The sequence below is a fragment of the Salvelinus alpinus genome, chromosome 34 (genome assembly GCF_045679555.1).
Source record: "Salvelinus alpinus chromosome 34, SLU_Salpinus.1, whole genome shotgun sequence".
Classification (NCBI taxonomy): domain Eukaryota; kingdom Metazoa; phylum Chordata; class Actinopteri; order Salmoniformes; family Salmonidae; genus Salvelinus; species Salvelinus alpinus.
Genome location: NC_092119.1, coordinates 6,283,335 through 6,308,133, shown reverse-complemented (window position 1 = coordinate 6,308,133; position 24,799 = coordinate 6,283,335). Strand labels below are relative to the sequence as shown.

The following is a 24,799-nucleotide window of genomic DNA, read 5'->3' as shown; positions in this document are numbered from 1 at the left end:
TTTCACACCTCTCCTCTGGGACCTCCGTGTTACTCTGACTTACCCTGATGTCTGGAGCAGGGTTTCACACCTCCTCTGGGACCTCCGTGTTACTCTGACTTACCCTGATGTCTGGAGCAGGGTTTCACACCTCCTCTGGGACCTCCGTGTTACTCTGACTTACCCTGATGTCTGGAGCAGGGTTTCATCTCTCCTCTGGGACCTCCGTGTTACTCTGACTTACCCTGATGTCTGGAGCAGGGTTTCACCTCTCCTCTGGGACCTCCGTGTTACTCTGACTTACCCTGATGTCTGGAGCAGGGTTTCACCTCTCCTCTGGGACCTCCGTGTTACTCTGACTTACCCTGATGTCTGGAGCAGGGTTTCACACACCTCCTCTGGGACCTCCGTGTTACTCTGACTTACCCTGATGTCTGGAGCAGGGTTTCACACCTCCTCTGGGACCTCCGTGTTACTCTGACTTACCCTGATGTCTGGAGCAGGGTTTCACACCTCCTCTGGGACCTCCGTGTTACTCCGTGTTACCCTGATGTCTGGAGCAGGGTTTCACACCTCTCCTCTGGGACCTCCGTGTTACTCTGACTTACCCTGATGTCTGGAGCAGGGTTTCACACCTCCTCTGGGACCTCCGTGTTACTGCGTGTTACCCTGATGTCTGGAGCAGGGTTTCACACATCCTCTGGGACCTCCGTGTTAGGAACTATTCCACGGCTGGTACAGCTGATTCAACTTGATGACCTTTGACTGAGTGAATCAGGTGAGCGAGTTGGGGTTTGAGGTCCACTGGTCTAGGGGACATCCTCCTGTTGTAACTGTGATCAGGGGGGCCTACCTACTGACTGACAGGCTCCTCCTCTTCCTGTCTTCCCCAAGCCGCTTCCTGTCTCTAACTGCTCCTCTTCCTGTTTCCTCCCATGAGCTTCCTGTAGCTAACTCTTCCTCTTCCGGTTTCCTCCCAGCTGTTTCCTGTAGCTAACTCTTCCTCTTCCTGTTTCCTCCCAGCTGTTTCCTGTCCCTCCTCCTGGTGGCAGCAGTCGTCTGGAAGATCAAACAGAGCTGCTGGGCGTCACGGCGACGCGAGGTGAGTGGTTACCACGGTTGCAGTGTTCAAGACACCTAACACCTGGTTCTAACACCTCACCTGAGTGGTCTGTTGTAGTTGTACTACTATAACACCTCACCTGAGTGGTCTGTTGTAGGACTTCTCTGAACCAGCTGTGGGCCATTTTGAGGACACGTTCCTCCTCATGAGAACCACATATTTTTGAATGTCAATTTTCTACAACTTGTGACATCAAATTTAATTGTATTGGTCACATACACATGTTTTGCAGATGTTAATGTGAGTGTAGCGAAATGCTTGTGCTTCTAGTTCCGACCGTGCAGTAATATCTAACAAGTAATCTAACAATTTCACAACAACTACCTTATACACACAAATGTAAAGGAATGAATAAGAATATATACATATATGGATGAGCAATGGCCGAACGGCATAGGCAAGATGCAGTAGATGGTATAGAGTACAGTATATACATATGAGATGAGTAATGTAGGGTATGTAAACATGATATAAAGTGGCATTGTTTAACTTCTTATGGCTGCATCCCGTTAACGGGATCGATATGACAACAGCCAGTGAAAGTGCAGGGCGCCAAATTCAAAAAACAGAAATCTCATAATTAAAATTCCTCAGACATTCATGTGTCTTATATCATTTTAAAGGTATTCTTGTTGTTAATCCCACCAAAGTGTCCGATTTCAAATAGGCTTTTCAGCGAAAGCACTACAAACGATTATGTTAGTTCACCACCAATGCACAATAAGCACAGCCATTTTTCCAGCGAAATATAGCAGTCACAAAAAGCAGAAATAGAGATAAAATTAATCACCAACCTTTGATGATCTTCATCAGATGACACTCATAGGACTTCATGTTACACAATACATGCATGTTTTGTTTGATAAAGTTCATATTTATATCAAAAAATCTGAGTTCACATTGGTGCGTTACATTCACTAGTTGCAAAAACATCAAGTGACTTTGCATAGCCACATCGTTTCAACAGAAATACTCATCATAAATATAGATGATAATACAAGTTATACACATGGAATTATAGATATACCTCTCCTTAATGCAAAATTTGCGGAAAAATAAACCATGCAATAATCTGAAACGGAGCTCAGATGAATAGCCAAATTAGCCGCCATGTTGGACTCAACAGAAACCAGAAAATACATGATAAATGTTTCCTTACCTTTGATGAATTCATCAGAATGCAGTCCTAGGAATCCCAGGTCCACAATAAATGCTTGATTTGTTCGTTAATGTCCGTTATTTATGTCAAATTAGCTACTTTGGTTCGCGCCTTCGGTAAACAATTCCAAAGTCAGAAAGCGCCTCCACTATAACGTGACGAAATGTCCAAAAGTTCTGTAACAGTCAGTAGAAACATGTCAAACGATGTATTGAATCAATCTTTACAATGTTGTTAACATAAATCTTGAATAACGTTCCAACCGGAGAATTAGATTGACTTCAGAAGAGCGGTGGAACGGAGGTCCTCCTCATGTGAAGGCGCTTGGTGAATGCTTGATCAGCCCGTGGAAGTGATTACTCATTCCTGTCTCCTTCGGGCCCCCCTTCACATTAGATTCATCAGACAAAGTTATATTGACTGTTGACATCTAGTGGAAGCCGTAGGAAGTGAAAACTCATCAATATCTCGCTGTAATTTCAATGAGAGCTTGGTTGAAAATTGGCACCCCCAGAAAAAATACAAACAGGAAGTGGAACTTCTCAGGTTTTTGCCTGCCATATGAGTTATGTTATACTCACAGACATAATTCAAACAGTTTTAGAAACTTCAGAGTGTTTTCTATCCAATACTAATAATAATATACATATATTTGCAACTGGGGCTGAGGAGCAGGCAGTTTACTCTGGGCACCTTTCATCCAAGCTACTCAATACTGCCCCTGCAGCCATAAGAAGTTAATATGGTACTGACCCTGTATATAGTCACCTTACCCCTATACATATCTACCTCCATCACTCCAGTATCCCTGTACATTGTTAATATGGTACTGACCCTGTATATAGTCACCTTAACCCTATACATATCTACCTCCATCACTCCAGTATCCCTGTACATTGTTAATATGGTACTGACCCTGTATATAGTCACCTTACCCCTATACATATCTACCTCCATCACTCCAGTATCCCTGTACATTGTTAATATGGTACTGACCCTGTATATAGTCACCTTACCCCTATACATATCTACCTCCATCACTCCAGTATCCCTGTACATTGTTAATATGGTACTGACCCTGTATATAGTCACCTTACCCCTATACATATCTACCTCCATCACTCCAGTATCCCTGTACATTGTTAATATGTTGTTAAAACTTCCTTTTTAAATATTTCCTCTATAATATATACTTACTTTATTTATATACTTGGAAATTATTCCGTAAAGGGTGATAAATAATAATAATCCTAATAAGTCAGAAGTATGACAAAGATTTAAAGTCGTGGCTTTTGCTTTGCAGTCCCACCTAATTGGATGGTAATTTTCCATGAAGAAAACGTGTGTGCCTTGCTTCAGCTGTTTAAAAGTGTTTTGTGGCAGTGGGCAGGATAGCCTGAACATGTGAACGTTGGTTTGGCTTCTCTAGCTTGAACGGTTCAACCTCAATGTCGGTGGGTTATTTTATACTGTCTGTCTGTTACAGTAGGTCAGCTTTGTCTACGTTCTACACTCATTCTGATTCAGTCAGCGCTGTTCGCCCTCTCTCTTCTCCCAAGACATCGCTCTCTCTCCCTTCCTCCCTCACTCTGAGCTGTCCTAGAACAGCTTGTTCTGACGTGTGGTGTGGCTGGTGATTGTAATGTAGTTGGAGTGGACGAGAGAGGGAGGGAGGGAGAGAGCAGGGCATCTCTGTTAAAGCCCAGCAGCACTCTAAGCCCCAGTAGGTTTGCAAACATTCTCTGAACGACAGACAGATCTCTCTCATCTCTCCTCTCTCCAGGTCAGCTGCTTCAGTACAGGAAAAAACTAGACTTTTCCAGGCAGGTCCCAGGCAGGTCCCAGGCAGGTCCCAGGCAGGTCCCAGGCAGGTTCCAGGCAGGTCCCAGGCAGGTCCCAGGCAGGTCCCAGGCAACATTCAATCAAACAGTAACTGGAAACCTGTCTGCCAGCTTTATATAGCAAGCCACGTGACTCACTGTCTGGAGGAGTGAAACATTTTGGTGCAGCTAGAACTGCATAAGTCATGGAGGGAGAACATCAACCAGAGAGACAGAGAGGCAGAACAAGAACCAGAGAGGCAGAGAGGCAGAACAAGAACCAGAAAGGCATAACAAAACCAGAGAGACAGAACAAGAACCATAGAGACAGAACAAGAACCATAGAGACAGAGAGGCAGAACAAGAACCAGAGAGACAGAGAGGCAGAACAAGAACCAGAGAGACAGAACAAGAACCAGAGAGACAGAACAAGAACCATAGAGACAGAACAAGAACCATAGAGACAGAACAAGAACCATAGAGACAGAACAAGAACCAGAGAGGCAGAACAAGAACCAGAGAGACAGAACAAGAACCAGAGAGACAGAACAAGAACCAGAGAGACAGAACAAGAACCAGAGAGGCAGAACAAGAACCAGAGAGACAGAACAAGAACCATAGAGACAGAACAAGAACCATAGAGACAGAACAAGAACCAGAGAGGCAGAACAAGAACCAGAGAGACAGAACAAGAACCAGAGAGACAGAACAAGAACCAGAGAGACAGAACAAGAACCAGAGAGGCAGAACAAGAACCAGAGAGACAGAACAAGAACCAGAGAGGCAGAACAAGAACCAGAGAGACAGAGAGGCAGAACAAGAACCATAGAGACAGAGAGGCAGAACAAGAACCAGAGAGACAGAACAAGAACCAGAGAGGCAGAACAAGAACCAGAGAGACAGAACAAGAACCAGAGAGACAGAACAAGAACCAGAGAGGCAGAACAAGAACCAGAGAGACAGAACAAGAACCAGAGAGACAGAGAGGCAGAACAAGAACCAGAGAGACAGAACAAGAACCAGAGAGACAGAGAGGCAGAACAAGAACCAGAGAGACAGAGAGGCAGAACAAGAACCAGAGAGACAGAGAGGCAGAACAAGAACCAGAGAGACAGAGAGGCAGAACAAGAACCAGAGAGACAGAACAAGAACCAGAGAGACAGAACAAGAACCATAGAGACAGAACAAGAACCATAGAGACAGAACAAGAACCATAGAGACAGAACAAGAACCAGAGAGGCAGAACAAGAACCAGAGAGACAGAACAAGAACCAGAGAGACAGAACAAGAACCAGAGAGACAGAACAAGAACCAGAGAGGCAGAACAAGAACCAGAGAGACAGAACAAGAACCATAGAGACAGAGATGCAGAACAAGAACCAGAGAGACAGAACAAGAACCAGAGAGACAGAACAAGAACCAGAGAGACAGAACAAGAACCAGAGAGACAGAACAAGAACCATAGAGACAGAGATGCAGAACAAGAACCAGAGAGACAGAGAGGCAGAACAAGAACCAGAGAGACAGAACAAGACCCATAGAGACAGAGATGCAGAACAAGAACCAGAGAGACAGAACAAGACCCAGAGAGACAGAACAAGAACCAGAGAGACAGAACAAGAACCAGAGAGACAGAACAAGAACCAGAGAGACAGAACAAGAACCAGAGAGACAGAACAAGAACCAGAGAGACAGAACAAGAACCAGAGAGACAGAACAAGAACCAGAGATGCAGAACAAGAACCAGAGAGACAGAACAAGAACCAGAGAGACAGAGAGGCAGAACAAGAACCAGAGATGCAGAACAAGAACCAGAGATGCAGAACAAGAACCAGAGAGACAAAACAAGAACCATAGAGACAGAACAAGAACCAGAGAGACAGAACAAGAACCAGAGAGACAGAGAGGCAGAACAAGAACCAGAGAGGCAGAACAAGAACCAGAGAGACAGAGAGGCAGAACAAGAACCAGAGATGCAGAACAAGAACCAGAGATGCAGAACAAGAACCATAGAGACAGAGAGGCAGAACAAGAACCAGAGAGACAGAACAAGAACCAGAGAGACAGAACAAGAACCAGAGAGACAGAACAAGAACCAGAGAGACAGAGAGGCAGAACAAGAACCAGAGAGGCAGAACAAGAACCAGAGAGGCAGAACAAGAGCCAGAGAGACAGAACAAGAACCAGAGAGACAGAACAAGAACCAGAGAGACAGAACAAGAACCAGAGAGACAGAACAAGAACCAGAGAGACAGAACAAGAACCATAGAGGCAGAACAAGAACCATAGAGACAGAACAAGACCCATAGAGACAGAGATGCAGAACAAGAACCAGAGAGACAGAACAAGAACCAGAGAGACAGAGAGGCAGAACAGGAACCAGAGAGGCAGAACAAAACCAGAGAGACAGAACAAGAACCAGAGAGACAGAACAAGAACCAGAGAGACAGAACAAGAACCAGAGAGACAGAGAGGCAGAACAAGAACCATAGAGGCAGAACAAGAACCATAGAGACAGAGAGGCAGAACAAGAACCATAGAGACAGAGAGGCAGAACAAGAACCAGAGAGGCATAACAAGAACCAGAGAGACAGAACAAGAACCAGAGAGACAGAACAAGAACCAGAGAGGCAGAACAAGAACCAGAGAGACAGAGAGACAGAACAAGAACCATAGAGACAGAGAGACAGAACAAGAACCATAGAGACAGAGAGGCAGAACAAGAACCAGAGATGCAGAACAAGAACCAGAGAGACAGAGAGGCAGAACAAGAACCAGAGAGACAGAGAGGCAGAACAAGAACCAGAGATGCAGAACAAGAACTAGAGAGGCAGAACAAGAACCAGAGAGACAGAGAGACAGAACAAGAACCATAGAGACAGAGAGACAGAACAAGAACCAGAGAGACAGAGAGGCAGAACAAGAACCAGAGATGCAGAACAAGAACCAGAGAGACAGAGAGGCAGAACAAGAACCAGAGAGACAGAACAAGAACTAGAGAGGCAGAACAAGAACCAGAGAGGCAGAACAAGAACCAGAGAGACAGAGAGACAGAACAAGAACCATAGAGACAGAGAGACAGAACAAGAACCAGAGAGACAGAACAAGAACCAGAGAGACAGAGAGGCAGAACAAGAACCAGAGATGCAGAACAAGAACCAGAGATGCAGAACAAGAACCAGAGAGACAGAACAAGAACCAGAGGCAGAACAAGAACTAGAGAGGCAGAACAAGAACCAGAGAGGCAGAACAAGAACCAGAGAGACAGAACAAGAACCAGAGATGCAGAACAAGAACCAGAGAGACAGAACAAGAACCAGAGGCAGAACAAGAACTAGAGAGGCAGAACAAGAACCAGAGAGGCAGAACAAGAACCAGAGATGCAGAACAAGAACCAGAGATGCAGAACAAGAACCAGAGAGACAGAACAAGAACCAGAGGCAGAACAAGAACTAGAGAGGCAGAACAAGAACCAGAGAGGCAGAACAAGAACCAGAGAGGCAGAACAAGAACCAGAGAGACAGAACAAGAACCAGAGAGACAGAACAAGAACCAGAGAGACAGAACAAGAACCAGAGAGGCAGAACAAGAACCAGAGAGACAGAACAAGAACCAGAGAGACCCTCTCCTCCTCTCTCCCATAATTTCCCCTCTCCTTCCCTCTCCCATCCTTCTCCCTCTCCTCCTCTCTCCCATTATTTCCCCTCTCCTTCCGTCTCCCGTCCTTCTCCCCCCCCTCTCCCATCCTTCTCCCCTTCTCCCATCCTTCTCCCCCTCCTCCCTTCTCACTCTCCCGTCCTTCTCCCTCCTCTCTCCCATAATTTCCCCTCTCCTTCCCTCTCCCATCCTTCTCCCTCTCCTCCTCTCTCCCATTATTTCCCCTCTCCTTCCGTCTCCCGTCCTTCTCCCCCCCTCTCCCATCCTTCTCCCCTTCTCCCATCCTTCTCCCCCTCCTCCCTTCTCACTCTCCCGTCCTTCTCCCTCCCCTCTCCCATCCTTCTCCCCCTCCTCCCTTCTCCCTCTCCCGTCCTTCTCCCTCCCCTCTCCCATCCTTCTCCCCCTCCTCCCTTCTCCCTCTCCCTCCCCTCTCCCATCCTCCTCCCCCTACTCCCCCTACTCCCTTATCCCTCTCCCATCCTTCTCCCCCTCATCCCTTCTCCCTCTCCCATCCTTAAGGGGGGGCAGGAGAATGACGGAGAGCTCTCTGTCAGACAGCATTCTGAAACTGACGCATCAATAAATTAATTGTTTGATGTGGTGCATTGAGACGTGCTGTGAGTGTGTTTCTGTCAATGCTTATACGTGTGTGTGTGTGTGTGTGTGTGTGTGTGTGTGTGTGTGTGTGTGTGTGTGTGTGTGTGTGTGTGTGTGTGTGTGTGTGTGTGTGTGTGTGTGTGTGTGTGTGTTTCTGTCAATGTCAATGCTTATACATTGTAGGACATGTTTAACCAGAAGTCCCCACAAGGGCATTAAAACAAACAGAAATTTGACCAACTGGGGACATCTTGTTTGTCCCCACAAGGTCAAATGCTAGTTCCAGGGGGTATAGGGTTAAGGTTAGAATTAGGTCAGGGGTTAAGGAACATAGGATTTTTAATAGGACTGAATTGTGTGTCCCCACAAGGCTAGTTATACAAGACTGAGTGTGTGTTTCTGTCCATGCTTATACACCGCAATGTGTTTGTGAGTGTTTCTACACCAGTGTTTCAGCACATTCACTCAATTCCCTGTTTGTTCCCAGGGACAAACATTTTGAACACCTCTCTCTCTCTCTCTCTCTCTCTCTCTCTCTCTCTCTCTCTCTCTCTCTCTCTCTCTCTCTGTCTCTGTCTCTGTCTCTGTCTCTGTCTCTGTCTCTCTCTCTGTCTCTGTCTCTGTCTCTGTCTCTCTCTCTCTCTCTCTCTCTCTCTCTCTCTCTCTCTCTCTCTGTCTCTGTCTCTGTCTCTCTCTGTCTCTCTCTGTCTCTCTCTCTCTCTGTCTCTGTCTCTGTCTCTCTCTGTCTCTCTCTCTCTCTCTCTGTCTCTCTCTGTCTCTCTCTCTCTCTCTCTCTGTCTCTGTCTCTCTGTCTCTCTCTGTCTCTCTCTCTACCTCTCTCTGTCTCTCTGTCTCTGTCTCTCTCTCTTTCTGCCTCTCTCTCTCTCTCTCTGTCTCTGTCTCTGTCTCTCTCTCTCTCTCTCTGTCTCTCTGTCTCTCTTTCTCTCTCTCTCTCTCTCTCTCTCTCTCTCTCTCTCTCTCTCTCTCTCTCTCAATTCAATTCAATTCAAGGGGCTTTATTGGCATGGGAAACATGTGTTAACATTGCCAAAGCAAGTGAGGTAGGTAATATACAAAAGTCAAATAAACAATAAAAATGAACAGTAAACATTACACATACAGAAGTTTCAAAACAATAAAGACATTACAAATGTCATATTATATATATGCAGTGTTGTAACAATGTACAAATGGTTAAAGCACACAAGTTAAAATAAATAAACATAAATATGGGTTGTATTTACAGTGGTGTTTGTTCTTCACTGGTTGCCCTTTTCTTGTGGCAACAGGTCACAAATCTTGCTGCTGTGATGGCACACTGTGGAATTTCACCCAATAGATATGGGAGTTTATCAAAATTGGATTTGTTTTCGAATTCTTTGTGGATCTGTGTAATCTGAGGGAAATATGTCTCTCTAATATGGTCATACATTGGGCAGGAGGTTAGGAAGTGCAGCTCAGTTTCCACCTCATTTTGTGGGCAGTGTGCACATAGCCTGTCTTCTCTTGAGAGCCATGTCTGCCTACGGCGGCCTTTCTCAATAGCAAGGCTATGCTCACTGAGTCTGTACATAGTCAAAGCTTTCCTTAAGTTTGGGTCAGTCACAGTGGTCAGGTATTCTGCCACTGTGTACTCTCTGTTTAGGGCCAAATAGCATTCTAGTTTGCTCTGTTTTTTTGTTAATTCTTTCCAATGTGTCAAGTAATTATCTTTTTGTTTTCTCATGATTTGGTTGGGTCTAATTGTGCTGTTGTCCTGGGGCTCTGTGGGGTGTGTTTGTGTTTGTGAACAGAGCCCTAGGACCAGCTTGCTTAGGGGACTCTTCTCCAGGTTCATCTCTCTGTAGGTGATGGCTTTGTTATGGAAGGTTTGGGAATCGCTTCCTTTTAGGTGGTTGTAGAATTTAACGGCTCTTTTCTGGATTTTGATAATTAGTGGGTATCGGCCTAATTCTGCTCTGCATGCATTATTTGGTGTTCTACGTTGTACACGGAGGATATTTTTGCAGAATTCTGCATGCAGAGTCTCAATTTGGTGTTTGTCCCATTTTGTGAAATCTTGGTTGGTGAGCGGACCCCAGACCTCACAACCATAAAGGGCAATGGGCTCTATGACTGATTCAAGTATTTTTAGCCAGATCCTAATTGGTATGTTGAATTTTATGTTCCTTTTGATGGTGTTGAAGGCCCTTCTTGCCTTGTCTCTCAGATCGTTCACAGCTTTGTGGAAGTTACCTGTGGTGCTGATGTTTAGGCCGAGGTATGTATAGTTTTTTGTGTGCTCTAGGGCAACGGTGTCTAGATGGAATTTGTGGTCCTGGTGACTGGACCTTTTTTGGAACACCATTATTTTGGTCTTACTGAGATTTACTGTCAGGGCCCAGGTCTGACAGAATCTGTGCAGAAGATCTAGGTGCTGCTGTAGGCCCTCCTTGGTTGGTGACAGAAGCACCAGATCATCAGCAAACAGTAGACATTTGACTTCGGATTCTAGTAGGGTGAGACCGGGTGCTGCAGACTGTTCTAGTGCCCGCGCCAATTCGTTGATATATATGTTGAAGAGGGTGGGGCTTAAGCTGCATCCCTGTCTCACCCCACGACCCTGTGTGAAGAAATGTGTGTGTTTTTTGCCAATTTTAACCGCACACTTGTTGTTTGTGTACATGGATTTTATAATGTCGTATGTTTTACCCCCAACACCACTTTCCATCAATTTGTATAGCAGACCCTCATGCCAAATTGAGTCGAAGGCTTTTTTGAAATCAACAAAGCATGAGAAGACTTTGCCTTTGTTTTGGTTTGTTTGGTTGTCAATTAGGGTGTGTAGGGTGAATACATGGTCTGTTGTACGGTAATTTGGTAAAAAGCCAATTTGACATTTGCTCAGTACATTGTTTTCATTGAGGAAATGTACGAGTCTGCTGTTAATGATAATGCAGAGTATTTTCCCAAGGTTACTGTTGACGCATATTCCACGGTAGTTATTGGGGTCAAATTTGTCTCCACTTTTGTGGATTGGGGTGATCAGTCCTTGGTTCCAAATATTGGGGAAGATGCCAGAGCTAAGGACGATGTTAAAGAGTTTTAGTATAGCCAATTGGAATTTGTTGTCTGTATATTTGATCATTTCATTAAGGATACCATCAACACCACAGGCCTTTTTGGGTTTGAGGGTTTTTATTTTGTCCTGTAACTCATTCAAGGTAATTGGAGAATCCAATGGGTTCTGGTAGTCTTTAATAGTTGATTCTAGGATTTGTATTTGATCATGTATATGTTTTTGCTCTTTATTCTTTGTTATAGAGCCAAAAAGATTGGAGAAGTGGTTTACCCATACATCTCCATTTTGGATAGATAATTCTTTGTGTTGTTGTTTGTTTAGTGTTTTCCAATTTTCCCAGAATTGGTTAGAGTCTATGGAGTCTTCAATTACATTGAGCTGATTTCTGACGTGCTGTTCCTTCTTTTTCCGTAGTGTATTTCTGTATTGTTTTAGTGATTCGCCATAGTGAAGGCGTAGACTCAGGTTTTCCGGGTCTCTATGTTTTTGGTTGGACAGGTTCCTCAATTTATTTCTTAGATTTTTGCATTCTTTATCAAACCATTTGTCATTGTTGTTCATTTTCTTCGGTTTTCTATTTGAGATTTTTAGATTTGATAGGGAAGCTGAGAGGTCAAATATACTGTTAAGATTTTCTACTGCCAAGTTTACACCTTCACTATTGCAGTGGAACATTTTACCCAGGAAGTTGTCTAAAAGGGATTGAATTTGCTGTTGCCTAATTGTTTTTTGGTAGGTTTCCAAACTGCATTCCTTCCATCTATAGCATTTCTTAATGTTACTCAGTTCCTTTGGCTTTGATGCCTCATGATTGAGTATTGCTCTGTTCAAGTAGACTGTGATTTTGCTGTGGTCTGATAGGGGTGTCAGTGGGCTGACTGTGAACGCTCTGAGAGACTCTGGGTTGAGGTCAGTGATAAAGTAGTCTACAGTGCTACTGCCAAGAGATGAGCTATAGGTGAACCTACCATAGGAGTCCCCTCGAAGCCTACCATTGACTATGTACATACCCAGCGTGCGACAGAGCTGCAGGAGTTGTGACCCGTTTTTGTTGGTTATGTTGTCATAGTTGTGCCTAGGGGGGCATATGGGGGAGGGAATGCTGTCACCTGCAGGCAGGTGTTTGTCCCCCTGTGTGCTGAGGGTGTCAGGTTCTTGTCCAGTTCTGGCATTTAGGTCGCCACAGACTAATACATGTCCCTGGGCCTGGAAATGATTGATTTCCCCCTCCAGGATGGAGAAGCTGTCTTTATTAAAGTATGGGGATTCTAGTGGGGGGATATAGTGTTATATGTCTCTCTCTCTCTCTCTCCCCCCCCCCTCTCTCTCTCTCTCCCCCTCTCTCTCTCTCTCTCTCTCTCTCTCTCTCTCTCTCTCTCTCTCTCTCTCTCTCTCTCTCTCTCCTCTCTCTCTCTCTCTCTCTCTCTCTCTCTCTCTCTCTCTCTCTCTCTCTCTCTCTCTCTCTCTCCCTCCCCCCCTCTCTCTCTCTCTCTCTCTCTCTCTCTCTCTCTCTCTCTCTCTCTCTCTCTCTCTCTCTCTCTCTCCCCCCTCCTCTCCCTCTCTCTCTCCTCTCTCTCTCTCTCTCTCTCTCTCTCTCTCTCTCTCTCTCTCTCTCTCTCTCTCTCTCTCTCTCTCTCTCTCTCTCTCTCCCCCTCTCCCCCTTTCCCTCTCCCTCTCGCTCCCTCTCTCTCTCTCCATCTCTCTCTCTCTCTCTCTCTCTCTCTCTGCATGCTGGGAGTGTTTGGTGCATGCTGGGAATTGAATGATTGATTGAGTGAGTGCGTGTGTTGTGTAGAGTAAGATATTCAGAACTTTCCTTCGGTTTTTTCTTTCTTGGTGGCATTCTTTGGTTTCTTCTGTGCATGATTAAGATTATTATATATATATTTTTTTGTTGTGTGGTAGAATTAAGTATTTAGGTTTTTTCGTATCGAAATTACCTTGATTTTGGCGGGGATGGCTTCCAGAATTGGAATGCCGTCCCTGTCACTTCGGCACGGCTTTAGGTGTGTCACTGAAGCTACTGTCACGGTGGAGGAGTTTCTGGTCGCCGTAGGAGAGAAGGTAGGATACGATAATGTTGCGTATGCGTCACGGATGAATAAAGCGGTGGTGGTATTTCTTAAGGAAGAGCGCCTTGTTGATCGTATGGTTGAGCAGGGCGTACTTCTTAAGGGAATGTTTATTCAAGTTACCCCGCTTTTTTCTCCGTCAACAAGGGTAACGATTTCAAATGTACCACCGTTTATTCCAAATGAGCTATTGGAGCGCGAGTTATTGCGCTTTGGGAAGTTTGCAAGCTCAATTAAGGTTGTTCCGTTGGGTTGCAAACACCCGGCGTTGAAACAGGTTATGTCGTTTCGGCGACAGGTGTTTATGTTTTTGGACTCACCGGAGCAGACTTTAGAGATATCGTTTAAAGTCAAGTATGACAATAGAATGTATATGGCGTATGCTAGTACGGGTAGTCAACGGTGTTTTGAGTGTGGGGATGTTGGCCATAAGCGACATGCTTGCCCGAAAAGGGAGAAGGCAGAGGGAGGGGCGCAGGTGGTCATCGTAACGCCTGGGCCCACTGATGTAGGGAGAGGTGGGCTGACAGTGGTTGAGCAGCCACAAGCACCTGTTGCCGAGGAACAAGTTATCCGTGTTGAAGAGCCAGTTCCTCAGACTGGTGAGGAGGTGCCCAGTACGAGTACTGGAGTACAGGAGGGGGTTCATGTGGAGCTAGACTCCCAGGTAGTAGAGGAAATGCCCACTACGAGTAATGGAGTACAGGAGGGGGTTCATGTGGAGTTAATCTCAAAGGTAGTGGAGGAGATGCCCACTACGAGTAATGGAGTACAGGAGGGGGTTCATGTGGAGCTAGACTCCCAGGTAGTAGAGGAAATGCCCACTACGAGTAATGGAGTACAGGAGGGGGTTCATGTGGAGCTAGACTCCAAGGGAGTGGAGGAGATGCCCACTACGAGTAATGGAGTACAGGAGGGGTTTCATGTGGAGTTAGGCTCCCAGGTAGTAGAGGAAATGCCCACTACGAGTAATGGGGTACAGGAGGGGGTTCATGTGGAGCTGGGCTCTCATGTAGTGGAGGAGATGCCCACCACGGGTAATGGGGTTCAGGTGGGGCTAGTCTCCCAGGTAGTGGAGGAGATGCCTGGTACGAGTGATGGGGTGCAAGTGGGGAGTGTTGAAAGGGATGTGGTAGAGGGGAGTCAGTGGTCTGTGGCCTCAGCTGAGGAGGATCAGGAGAAGGATATGGATATCTCTTCTGATATGACAGCAGCTGGTGAGGACTCAATTTATGATCTAGAGGAGGTAAATGGGTTTCTGGATCAGACTTTTGGGAAATCTGTAAAATTGGCAGAATATTTTGATGTTGATAAGTTTGTGAGGTCAGCTGTGATGTTACAGAAGACGGTGGGGTTAGACCAGTTGAGTGAGAAGAAGCGGTTTCGCTTGAGGAAATTTGTTACTGCTGTTACAGCAGCAACAGGTGGTGGGAAACGTGGTCAGGTTAATAAGAAAAGATTTAAATAATGATGATGATCATGCTTCATAGGGTGTCTTTTTTCTCTTTGGTTTCTCTGTGGTTTATTCTGCTTTTCTTTTCTCTTTTCTACATGGAGGTACTAAGGGTAGGTTCTCTCAATATTAATGGGGGAAGGGATAGAAATAAGAGGGCTTGGGTTTTAGAAGAAATAAAACAGAAAAGGCTTAATGTAGTTTTCCTACAGGAGACACATAGTGATGAGGATAATGAGGTTGACTGGGGAATGTGGTGGGAGGGGCAGCATATACTCAGTCATGGTACTAATTTCAGTGCTGGGGTGGCCATCTTGTTTTCCTCAGGTTTAGGGGTGACTGTGATATCTACAACAGAGATTGTCAAGGGTCGGGTTTTATTGGTCAAGGTGGATGTTATGGGGGTTTTGTTTCTTTTTTTGAATGTTTATGCTCCTAATGAGGGTACCGAGCGTCTTGTTGTGTTTGATAAAATAAAAGAAACCTTAAGACAGTGTGACCAAGAGGGGTGTATGGTTGTAGGGGGGGACTGGAACTGTACTGTGGATTTTACTGTTGATCGCAACGCTGAAGAACCTCACCTGCGGTCAGCCACTTTCCTGTCTGGCTTACTAACTGAGTTAGAGCTTTGTGATGTGTGGAGAGTAAAGAATGCAAAAGTTAGGCAATACACATGGTTGAAAGTGAATGAAGGTCGTGTCAGTGCAGCAAGGTTAGATAGGTTGTACGTATCTGATCAATACTGTAGTAGGGTTGGAAGGTGTGCCATTACTCCTGTGGGTTTCTCTGATCATCACATTATAACTGTTGATATTCACTTGTCCTGTCCACGAAGGTCATCACCTTACTGGTATTTTAATGTTAAATTGTTACATGATGTCAAGTTTTGTGAAAGGTTTTTGTTGTTTTGGGAAAAATGGAGGGTTACAAAAGGGAATTTTGAGTCCTTGAGACAATGGTGGGATGTTGGGAAGGCCCAAATACGAGTATTTTGTCAACAGTATACTGCTTTGTCTCAAATTGAAGTTAAAGAGACTATCAATGCCCTTGAACAGGACATCAAATCAATTGAATTGAAGCTGCTCACTCAGAATGACCCTGGACTAGTCATGAACTTACAGGACAAGAGACATGAACTGAGGTCGTTTCTGCATGAAAGAGTGAAAGGTGCCTTGATTAGGTCTCGTTTCGCTTCCCTCAAGGATATGGATGCTCCTAGTGCCTTTTTTTTTAACCTTGGACAGTCGAAATTACAACGTAAACAGATGGTCTGCCTTCGTCTCCCTGATGGGAAGGTGACCACGGATGACAGTGAAATGCGTCAACATGCCGTGGATTTCTACTCTGCCCTCTATAAGGCGGAGGATTGTGACTCTCTGTGTACTGAACAGTTGTTACATGGTCTTCCTAAATTGGGACCTGAACAGAGAGTCGCATTGGACTCTGACATTACACTGCAAGAGCTGTCCACAGCAGTTATGCAGCTCTCAACAGGCCGAGCCCCTGGCATTGATGGTTTACCATCTGAGTTCTATAAGCACTTTTGGGGGTCTATTGGGGAGGATTTTTATGAAGTGGTGTGTGAATCTTTTCATGAGGGTTCTCTTCCTGTATCCTGTCAACGTGCGGTGCTTTCACTGTTGCCAAAAAAGGGGGATTTGGCTCTCATAAAAAATTGGAGACCTGTTGCTTTGCTGTGTGCAGAATATAAAATAGTTTCAAAATGTCTCTCAAACAGGTTGAAAGAGTATCTGGGATTGTTGGTCCACAAGGACCAGTCCTACTGTGTACCTGATCGCTCAATTGTTGACAACTTGTTTCTGATAAGAGATGTTCTAGACATTTGTAAACTGTCTGATGTAAATGTGGGTTTACTTTCTTTGGATCAGGAGAAGGCTTTTGACCGCGTGGACCACCAGTATTTGTTCAAAACGATGAAAGCCTTTGGGTTTGGGGATGTTTTTTTGTCTTGGATGAATTTACTGTATGCTGGGGCCTCGTGTATGGTGAAGGTGGGGGGTGGTTTGAGTTGCCCCATCCCTGTCCAAAGGGGTATCAGGCAGGGATGCCCAATTTCAGGGCAGTTATATAGTCTGGCGATTGAACCAATGCTTTGTTTTTTAAGAGCGAAGCTTACTGGTTTCTCTGTGCCAGGTGTAATGAAGGGTCCCACGATAGCACTGTCTGCGTATGCAGATGATGTGACAGTTTTTATTACAGGGGCTGAGGATGTTAAGGTTCTCTCAGACGCTTTAATGGTGTATGAGGGTGCCTCCTCAGCTAGAGTCAATTGGGGAAAGAGTGAAGCGCTGTGGGCAGGTCAGCTTCAGATAGGGTCCGCTCCACGGTTACCAGGGGGGCTTCAGTGGGGCAGAGATGGGATGAAGACATTGGGTGTTTTTCTAGGCTCTGATGTCTTTCAGAAAAAGAACTGGGAGGGTGTAGTGGAGAAAGTGTGTGCCAGACTGTCAAGATGGAAATGGGTGCTACCCCAGTTGTCTTATAGGGGAAGGGTACTGGTAATTAATAATCTTGCTGCCTCTACCCTGTGGCACAGACTAATGATTTTGCAGCCACCAAAGGGTCTGATACAAGAGCTTCAGAGGACCCTTGTCAATTTCTTCTGGTCTGGACAACACTGGATCAAAGCTGCAGCTTTGTACCTGCCACTGCACGAGGGGGGGCAAGGCCTGGTGGACATTTCCTCTAGGATCATGGCTTTCCGGCTTCAAGCAGCCCAGAGACTGTTGTACAGTGACGGTTCTAGCTGGGTCGACACAGCCTACGCACTGATGAGGAGAGCAGGCTGTTTGGGCTTAGACAAGCACCTTTTCCTCTTAAAGCTGGAGGGGGGTGAGTTGAATGGCCTGACTCCATTCTATGAGTCTGTTATGCAGGCTTGGAGGATTCTGGTCAAGTCCCGTAAGGCCGGCACGCTACCAGGGATGTGGCTTTTTGAAGAGCCTCTTTTTTATAACACTGCCATCCAGTCCAGTGCTCTGGGTTCAGCCAGCCTGCGTTCATGCCTGTTAGGTGTCGGGTGCACCAAGCTGGGTCATCTGATGCAGAGCAGGAGCAGATCGTTGGAGGAGCTGGGAGAAAGAGCGGGGATCCGATCATCTCGCCTACTGAGGAAGGTCGTCGCTGAGGTCTGTGACTCCTTGCCAGTGCTTCATCGTCAGTATGTGACTGACATTTCCAATTCTGATCGGTGGAAGGAGGGTCTGGATTATGTGTTCCCTGCACTGATTGTTAGTGCTGCGGTGGGGGCATTTGACGAGGACGTGGGGATGCTGCTTTCCTTCGATACCCCGGAGCTGGGGGAGTTCAAGGAGGTGGGAAAGAAGGCCATGTACAGAATATGTGTAAAGGTGTCCCATGCCTCTTCCCTGGAAGGGGTAAAATCGACGAGGTGGGCGGGTGTGCTTGGTCCAGGTGCTTCCCCAAAAGGCTGTTGGCGATCATTATACAAACTGCCGATTGATAAGAGGACAGCTGACCTCCAATGGAGGATCATACATGGAGCTATAGCCACCAACATGCATCTGGTACACCTGGACCCTACTGTTGGGGAGGGGTGTCCATTCTGTGCAGAGTCTGAAACTCTGGCACACCTGTTTTTACTGTGTCCCAGGTTGGTCGGGATGATTGACCTGATCACTGACTGGTTCTCAACGTTGGGAGAGGTTTTCTCTTCCCAACTGTATATATTTGGGCCAAAGTACAGGTTCAGTCAAAAGGGTGTCGTTGTGTTGCTTAATTTTGTGTTAGGGGCAGCAAAATTAGCGATATGGAAGACCCGAAAGAACAGTATTCGGGGACAAGGGTCTGTGGATGTGGTGGGAATGCTGGAGGGAATGTTGGCAGCGAGACTAAGGGTTGAGTTTGCCTATTATAAACTTGTCAACAATATTGATCTGTTTTTGAGTATATGGGGTATTCAGAGGCTGTTGTGTTTAGTTACTGTGGAGGAGGAGTTGGAGTTGTGTTTCTAATTGATGTGTAACTGTGGTTTTGTATGAGTATTTATTGTGTGGTGGGCTCCCAGACCCAATAAAGATTATTTCAAACTCAAACTCTCTCTCTCTCTGTCAATTCAATTCAATTCAAGGGGCTTTATTGGCATGGGAAACATGTGTTAACATTGCCAAAGCAAGTGAGGTAGGTAATATACAAAAGTCAAATAAACAATAAAAATGAACAGTAAACATTACACATACAGAAGTTTCAAAACAATAAAGACATTACAAATGTCATATTATATATATGCAGTGTTGTAACAATGTACAAATGGTTAAAGCACACAAGTTAAAATAAATAAACATAAATATGGGTTGTATTTACAGTGGTGTTTGTTCTTCACTGGTTGCCCTTTTCTTGTGGCAACAGGTCACAAATCTTGCTGCTGTGATGGCACACTGTGGAATTTCACCCAGTAGATATGGGAGTTTATCAAAATTGGATTTGTTTTCGAATTCTTTGTGGATCTGTGTAATCTGAGGGAAATATGTCTCTCTAATATGGTCATACATTGGGCAGGAGGTTAGGAAGTGCAGCTCAGTTTCCACCTCATTTTGTGGGCAGTGTGCACATAGCCTGTCTTCTCTTGAGAGCCATGTCTGCCTACGGCGGCCTTTCTCAATAGCAAGGCTATGCTCACTGAGTCTGTACATAGTCAAAGCTTTCCTTAAGTTTGGGTCAGTCACAGTGGTCAGGTATTCTGCCACTGTGTACTCTCTGTTTAGGGCCAAATAGCATTCTAGTTTGCTCTGTTTTTTTGTTAATTCTTTCCAATGTGTCAAGTAATTATCTTTTTGTTTTCTCATGATTTGGTTGGGTCTAATTGTGCTGTTGTCCTGGGGCTCTGTGGGGTGTGTTTGTGTTTGTGAACAGAGCCCTAGGACCAGCTTGCTTAGGGGACTCTTCTCCAGGTTCATCTCTCTGTAGGTGATGGCTTTGTTATGGAAGGTTTGGGAATCGCTTCCTTTTAGGTGGTTGTAGAATTTAACGGCTCTTTTCTGGATTTTGATAATTAGTGGGTATCGGCCTAATTCTGCTCTGCATGCATTATTTGGTGTTCTACGTTGTACACGGAGGATATTTTTGCAGAATTCTGCATGCAGAGTCTCAATTTGGTGTTTGTCCCATTTTGTGAAATCTTGGTTGGTGAGCGGACCCCAGACCTCACAACCATAAAGGGCAATGGGCTCTATGACTGATTCAAGTATTTTTAGCCAGATCCTAATTGGTATGTTGAAATTTATGTTCCTTTTGATGGTGTTGAAGGCCCTTCTTGCCTTGTCTCTCAGATCGTTCACAGCTTTGTGGAAGTTACCTGTGGTGCTGATGTTTAGGCCGAGGTATGTATAGTTTTTTGTGTGCTCTAGGGCAACGGTGTCTAAAAGGGATTGAATTTGCTGTTGCCTAATTGTTTTTTGGTAGGTTTCCAAACTGCATTCCTTCCATCTATAGCATTTCTTAATGTTACTCAGTTCCTTTGGCTTTGATGCCTCATGATTGAGTATTGCTCTGTTCAAGTAGACTCTCTCTCTCTCTCTCTCTCTCTCTCTCTCTCTCTCTCTCTCTCTCTCTCTCTCTCTCTCTCTCTCTCTCTCTCTCTCTCTCTCTCTCTCTCTCTGTCTCTCTGTCTCTCTCTCTCTCTCTACTTCTCTCTGTCTCTCTGTCTCTGTCTCTCTCTCTTTCTGCCTCTCTCTCTCTCTCTCTCTCTCTCTCTCTCTGTCTCTGTCTCTGTCTCTCTCTCTCTCTCTCTCTCTCTCTCTCTCTGTCTCTCTGTCTCTCTCTCTCTCTCTCTCTCTCTCTCTCTCTCTCTCTCTCTCTCTCTCTCTCTCTCTCTCTCTGTCTCTCTCTCTCTCTCTCTCTGTCTCTCTGTCTCTCTCTCTCTCTCTACTTCTCTCTGTCTCTCTGTCTCTGTCTCTCTCTCTTTCTGCCTCTCTCTCTCTCTCTCTCTCTCTCTCTCTGTCTCTGTCTCTCTCTCTCTCTCTCTCTCTCTCTCTCTCTCTCTCTCTCTCTCTCTCTCTCTCTCTCTCTCTCTCTCTCTCTCTCTCTCTCTCTCTCTCTCTCTCTCTCTGTCTCTCTCTCTCTCTCTGTCTCTCTGTCTCTCTGTCTCTCTCTCTACCTCTCTCTGTCTCTCTGTCTCTGTCTCTCTCTCTTTCTGCCTCTCTCTGTCTCTCTCTCGCTCTCTCTCGCTCTCGCTCTCGCTCTCTCTCTCTCTCTCTCTCTCTCTCTCTCTCTCTCTCTCTCTCTCTCTCTCTCTCTCTCTCTCTCTCTCTCTCTCTCTCTCTCTCTCTCTCTCTCTCTCTCTCTCTCTCTCTCTCTCTCTCTCTCTCTCTCTGTCTCTCTCTCTCTCTCTCTCTCTGTCTCTCTCTGTCTCTCTCTCTCTCTCTCTGTCTCTCTGTCTCTCTATCTGTCTCTCCCTGTCTCTCTCCCGCTCTGTCTCTCTCTCTCTCTCTGTCTCTCTCTCTCTACCTCTCTCTCTACCTCTCTCTCTCTCTCTCTCTACCTCTCTCTTTCTCTCTCTCTCTCTCTCTCTCTCTCTCTCTCTCTCTCTCTCTCTCTCTCTCTTCTCTCTCTCTCTCTCTCTCTCTCTCTCTCTCTCTATCTCTCTCTCTCTCTCTCTCTCTCTCTCTCTCTCTCTCTCTCTCTCTCTCTCTCTCTCTGTCTCTCTCTCTCTCTCTCTCTCTCTCTCTGTCTCTCTGTCTCTCTCTCTCTCTCTCTCTGTCTCTGTCTCTGTCTCTTTCTCTCTCTGTCTCTCTCTCTTTCTGTCTCTCTCTGTCTCTCTCTCGCTCTGTCTCTCATCTCTCCTCTCTCTCTCTCACTTCAATTCAGGGGCTTTATTGACATGGGAAACATATCTTCACAAGTGAAATAGATTATAAATAGATTATAAACAAAAGTTATATAACAAAAGTTATTATGTGCAAATAGTTAAAGTACAAAAGGAAAAATAAATAAACATAAATATGGGTTGTATTTACAGAGGTTGTTGTAATGGCACCACACTGCCAGGTCTCCTCCCTATAGGCTGTCTCATCATTGTTGGGGATCTGTTGTGTCGTCAGCAAACTTAATGATGGTGTTGGAGTCGTGTTTGGCCAGGCAGTCGTGGGTGAACAAGGAGTACAGGAGGGGACTAAGCACTCACCCCTGAGGAGCCCCCGTGTTGAGGATCAGCGAAGCGGACATGTTGTTGCCACCTGGGGGCAGGAAGTCTAGGATCCAGTTGTAGGTCATACATTTGGCAGGAGGTTAGGAAGTGCAGCTCAGTTTCCACCTCATTTGGTGGGCAGTGTGCACATAGCCTGTCTTCTCTTGAGAGCCAGGTCTGCCTTCAATAGCAAGGCTGTGCTCACTGAGTCTGTACATAGTCAAAGCTTTCCTTGACATTGGGTCAGTCAGTGGTCAGGTATTCTGCCACTGTGTACTCTGTAAGTCGTACAGTGTAAGTCGCTCTGGATAAGAGCGTCTGCTAAATGACTTAAATGTAAATGTAAATGTACTCTCTGTTTAGGGCCAAATAGCATTCTAGTTTGCTCTGTTTTTTTGTTAGTTCTTTCTAATATGTCAAGTAATTATCTTTTGGTTTTCTCATGATTTGGTTGGGTCTAATTGTGTTGCTGTCCTGGGGCTCTGTGGGGTCTGTGTTGTGAACAGAGCCCCAGGACCAGCTTGCTTAGGGGACTCTTCTCCAGGTTCATCTCTCTGTAGGTGATGGCTTTGTTATGGAAGGTTTGGGAATCGCTTCCTTTTAGGTGGTTGTAGAATTGAACGGCTCTTTTCCGGATTTTGATAATTAGCGGGTGTCGGCCTAATTCTGCTCTGCGTGTATTATTTGGTGTTTTACGTTGTACACGGAGGATATTTTTTACAGAATTCTGCATGTCTCAATTTGTCCCATTTAGTGATATCTTGGTTGGTGAGCGGACCCCAGACCTCACAACCAGAAAGGGCAATGGGTTCTGTAACTGATTCAAGTATTTTTAGCCAGATCCTAATTGGTATGTCGAATTTTATGTTCCTTTTGATGGCATAGAAGTCCCTCCTTGCCTTGTCTCTCAGATCGTTCACAGCTTTTGTGGAAGTTACCTGTGGCGCTGATGTTTAGGCCGAGGTGTGTATAGTTTTTTTTGTGTGCTCTGTGTCTAGATGAAATTTGTATTTGTGGTCCTGATCAGTATCAGAATGATGACCTGTAACATCTCGCATCTTGTTTGAAGGTAAGTGGCTTTTTCTTGTTAGCAGATTCGTGGTTGTCAATTTTTGGTTCTAGAAGGCTTCAAAGGACTCCTCCCCTCTCCCATCATTCTCCTCTCCTCCCCTCTCCCATCATTCTCCTCCCCTCTCCCATCATTCTCCTCTCCTCCCCTCTCCCATCATTCTCCTCTCCTCTCCTCTCCCATCATTCCCCTCTACTCCCCTCTCCCATCATTCTCCTCTCCTCCCCTCTCCCATCATTCTCCTCTCCTCTCCCATCATTCCCCTCTCCTCCCCTCTCCCATCATTCTCCTCTCCTCCCCTCTCCCATCATTCTCCTCTCCTCTCCTCTCCCATCATTCCCCTCTACTCCCCTCTCCCATCATTCTCCTCTCCTCCCCTCCCCCATCATTCTCCTCTCCTCCCCTCTCCCATCATTCTCCTCTCATCCCCTCTCCCATCATTCTCCTCTCCTCCCCTCTCCCATCATTCTCCTCCCCTCTCCTCTCCCGTCATTCTCCTCTCCTCCCCTCTCCCATCATTCTCCTCTCCTCTCCTCTCCCATCATTCTCCTCTCCTCCCCCTTCCCATCATTCTACTCCCCTCCCCCATCATTCTCCTCTCCTCCCCTCTCCCATCATTCTCCTCTCCTCCCCTCTCCCATCATTCTCCTCTCCTCCCCTCTCCCATCATTCTCCTCCCCTCTCCTCTCCCATCATTCTCCTCCCCTCTCCTCTCCCATCATTCTCCTCCCCTCTCCCATCATTCTCCTCTCCTCCCCTCTTCCATCATTCTCCTCTCCTCTCCCATCATTCTCCTCTCCTCCCCTCCCCTCCCCTCCCCTCCCCTCCCCCATCATTCTCCTCTCCTCCCCTCCCCCATCATTCTCCTCTCCTCCCCTCTTCCATCATTCTCCTCTCCTCTCCCATCATTCTCCTCTCCTCCCCTCCCCTCCCCTCCCCTCCCCTCCCCTCCCCTCCCCTCCCCTCCCCCATCATTCTCCTCTCCTCCCCTCTTCCATCATTCTCCTCTCCTCCCCCATCATTCTCCTCTCCTCCCCTCCCCTCCCCTCCCCTCCCCTCCCCTCCCCCATCATTCTCCTCTCCTCCCCTCCCCTCCCCTCCCCTCCCCCATCATTCTCCTCTCCTCTCCTCATACCTTCAGAAATTAGTGAATAAAGTATGTGCTCTGTCTCTTGCAGTCTCATTTGGGCGGAGCACTGCTCACTTTGTGAATGCTGAAACACACTATCCCCTAGACAGGTTGTGTGTGTTCACGTGTGTTTGTCTGTGTGTGTGCTCAGTGAAACCTTGTTCTGCCAGAGCTGGTGCATTTCCTCACATACGTTAGTCCTTGTGGTGACCAAACAATTGATTCCCATTCCAAATCCTATTTTCCCAAACCCTTAAACTTAACCTTTAAAGCTGCCGCTTTCAAGGAGCGTGAGACTAATCCGGACGCTTATAAGAAATCCCGCTATGCCCTCAAACGAACCATCAAACAAGCAAAGCGTCAATACAGGATTAAGATTGAATCCTACTACACCGGCTCTGATGCTCATCGGATGTGGCAGGGCTTGAAAACTATTTTGGACTACAAAGGGAAACCCAGACGCGAGCTGCCCAGTGACGCGAGCCTACCAGAATAATTTTATGCTCGCTCCGAGG

At 46.0% G+C, this 24,799-nt stretch overlaps 1 protein-coding gene across 6 annotated transcripts in view; it reads left to right on the top strand.

Moving 5' to 3' along the window:
* atrn (attractin) overlaps positions 1-24,799 on the top strand; it is a 293,535-nt gene that overhangs the window by 210,520 nt on the left and 58,216 nt on the right. For all 6 annotated transcript variants that reach the window (XM_071382288.1, XM_071382287.1, XM_071382286.1 and 3 more), the window contains exon 26: positions 1,003-1,081. In XM_071382288.1, coding sequence (XP_071238389.1) covers positions 1,003-1,081 — 79 coding nt within the window. The remainder of the gene's footprint in view (positions 1-1,002; positions 1,082-24,799) is intronic.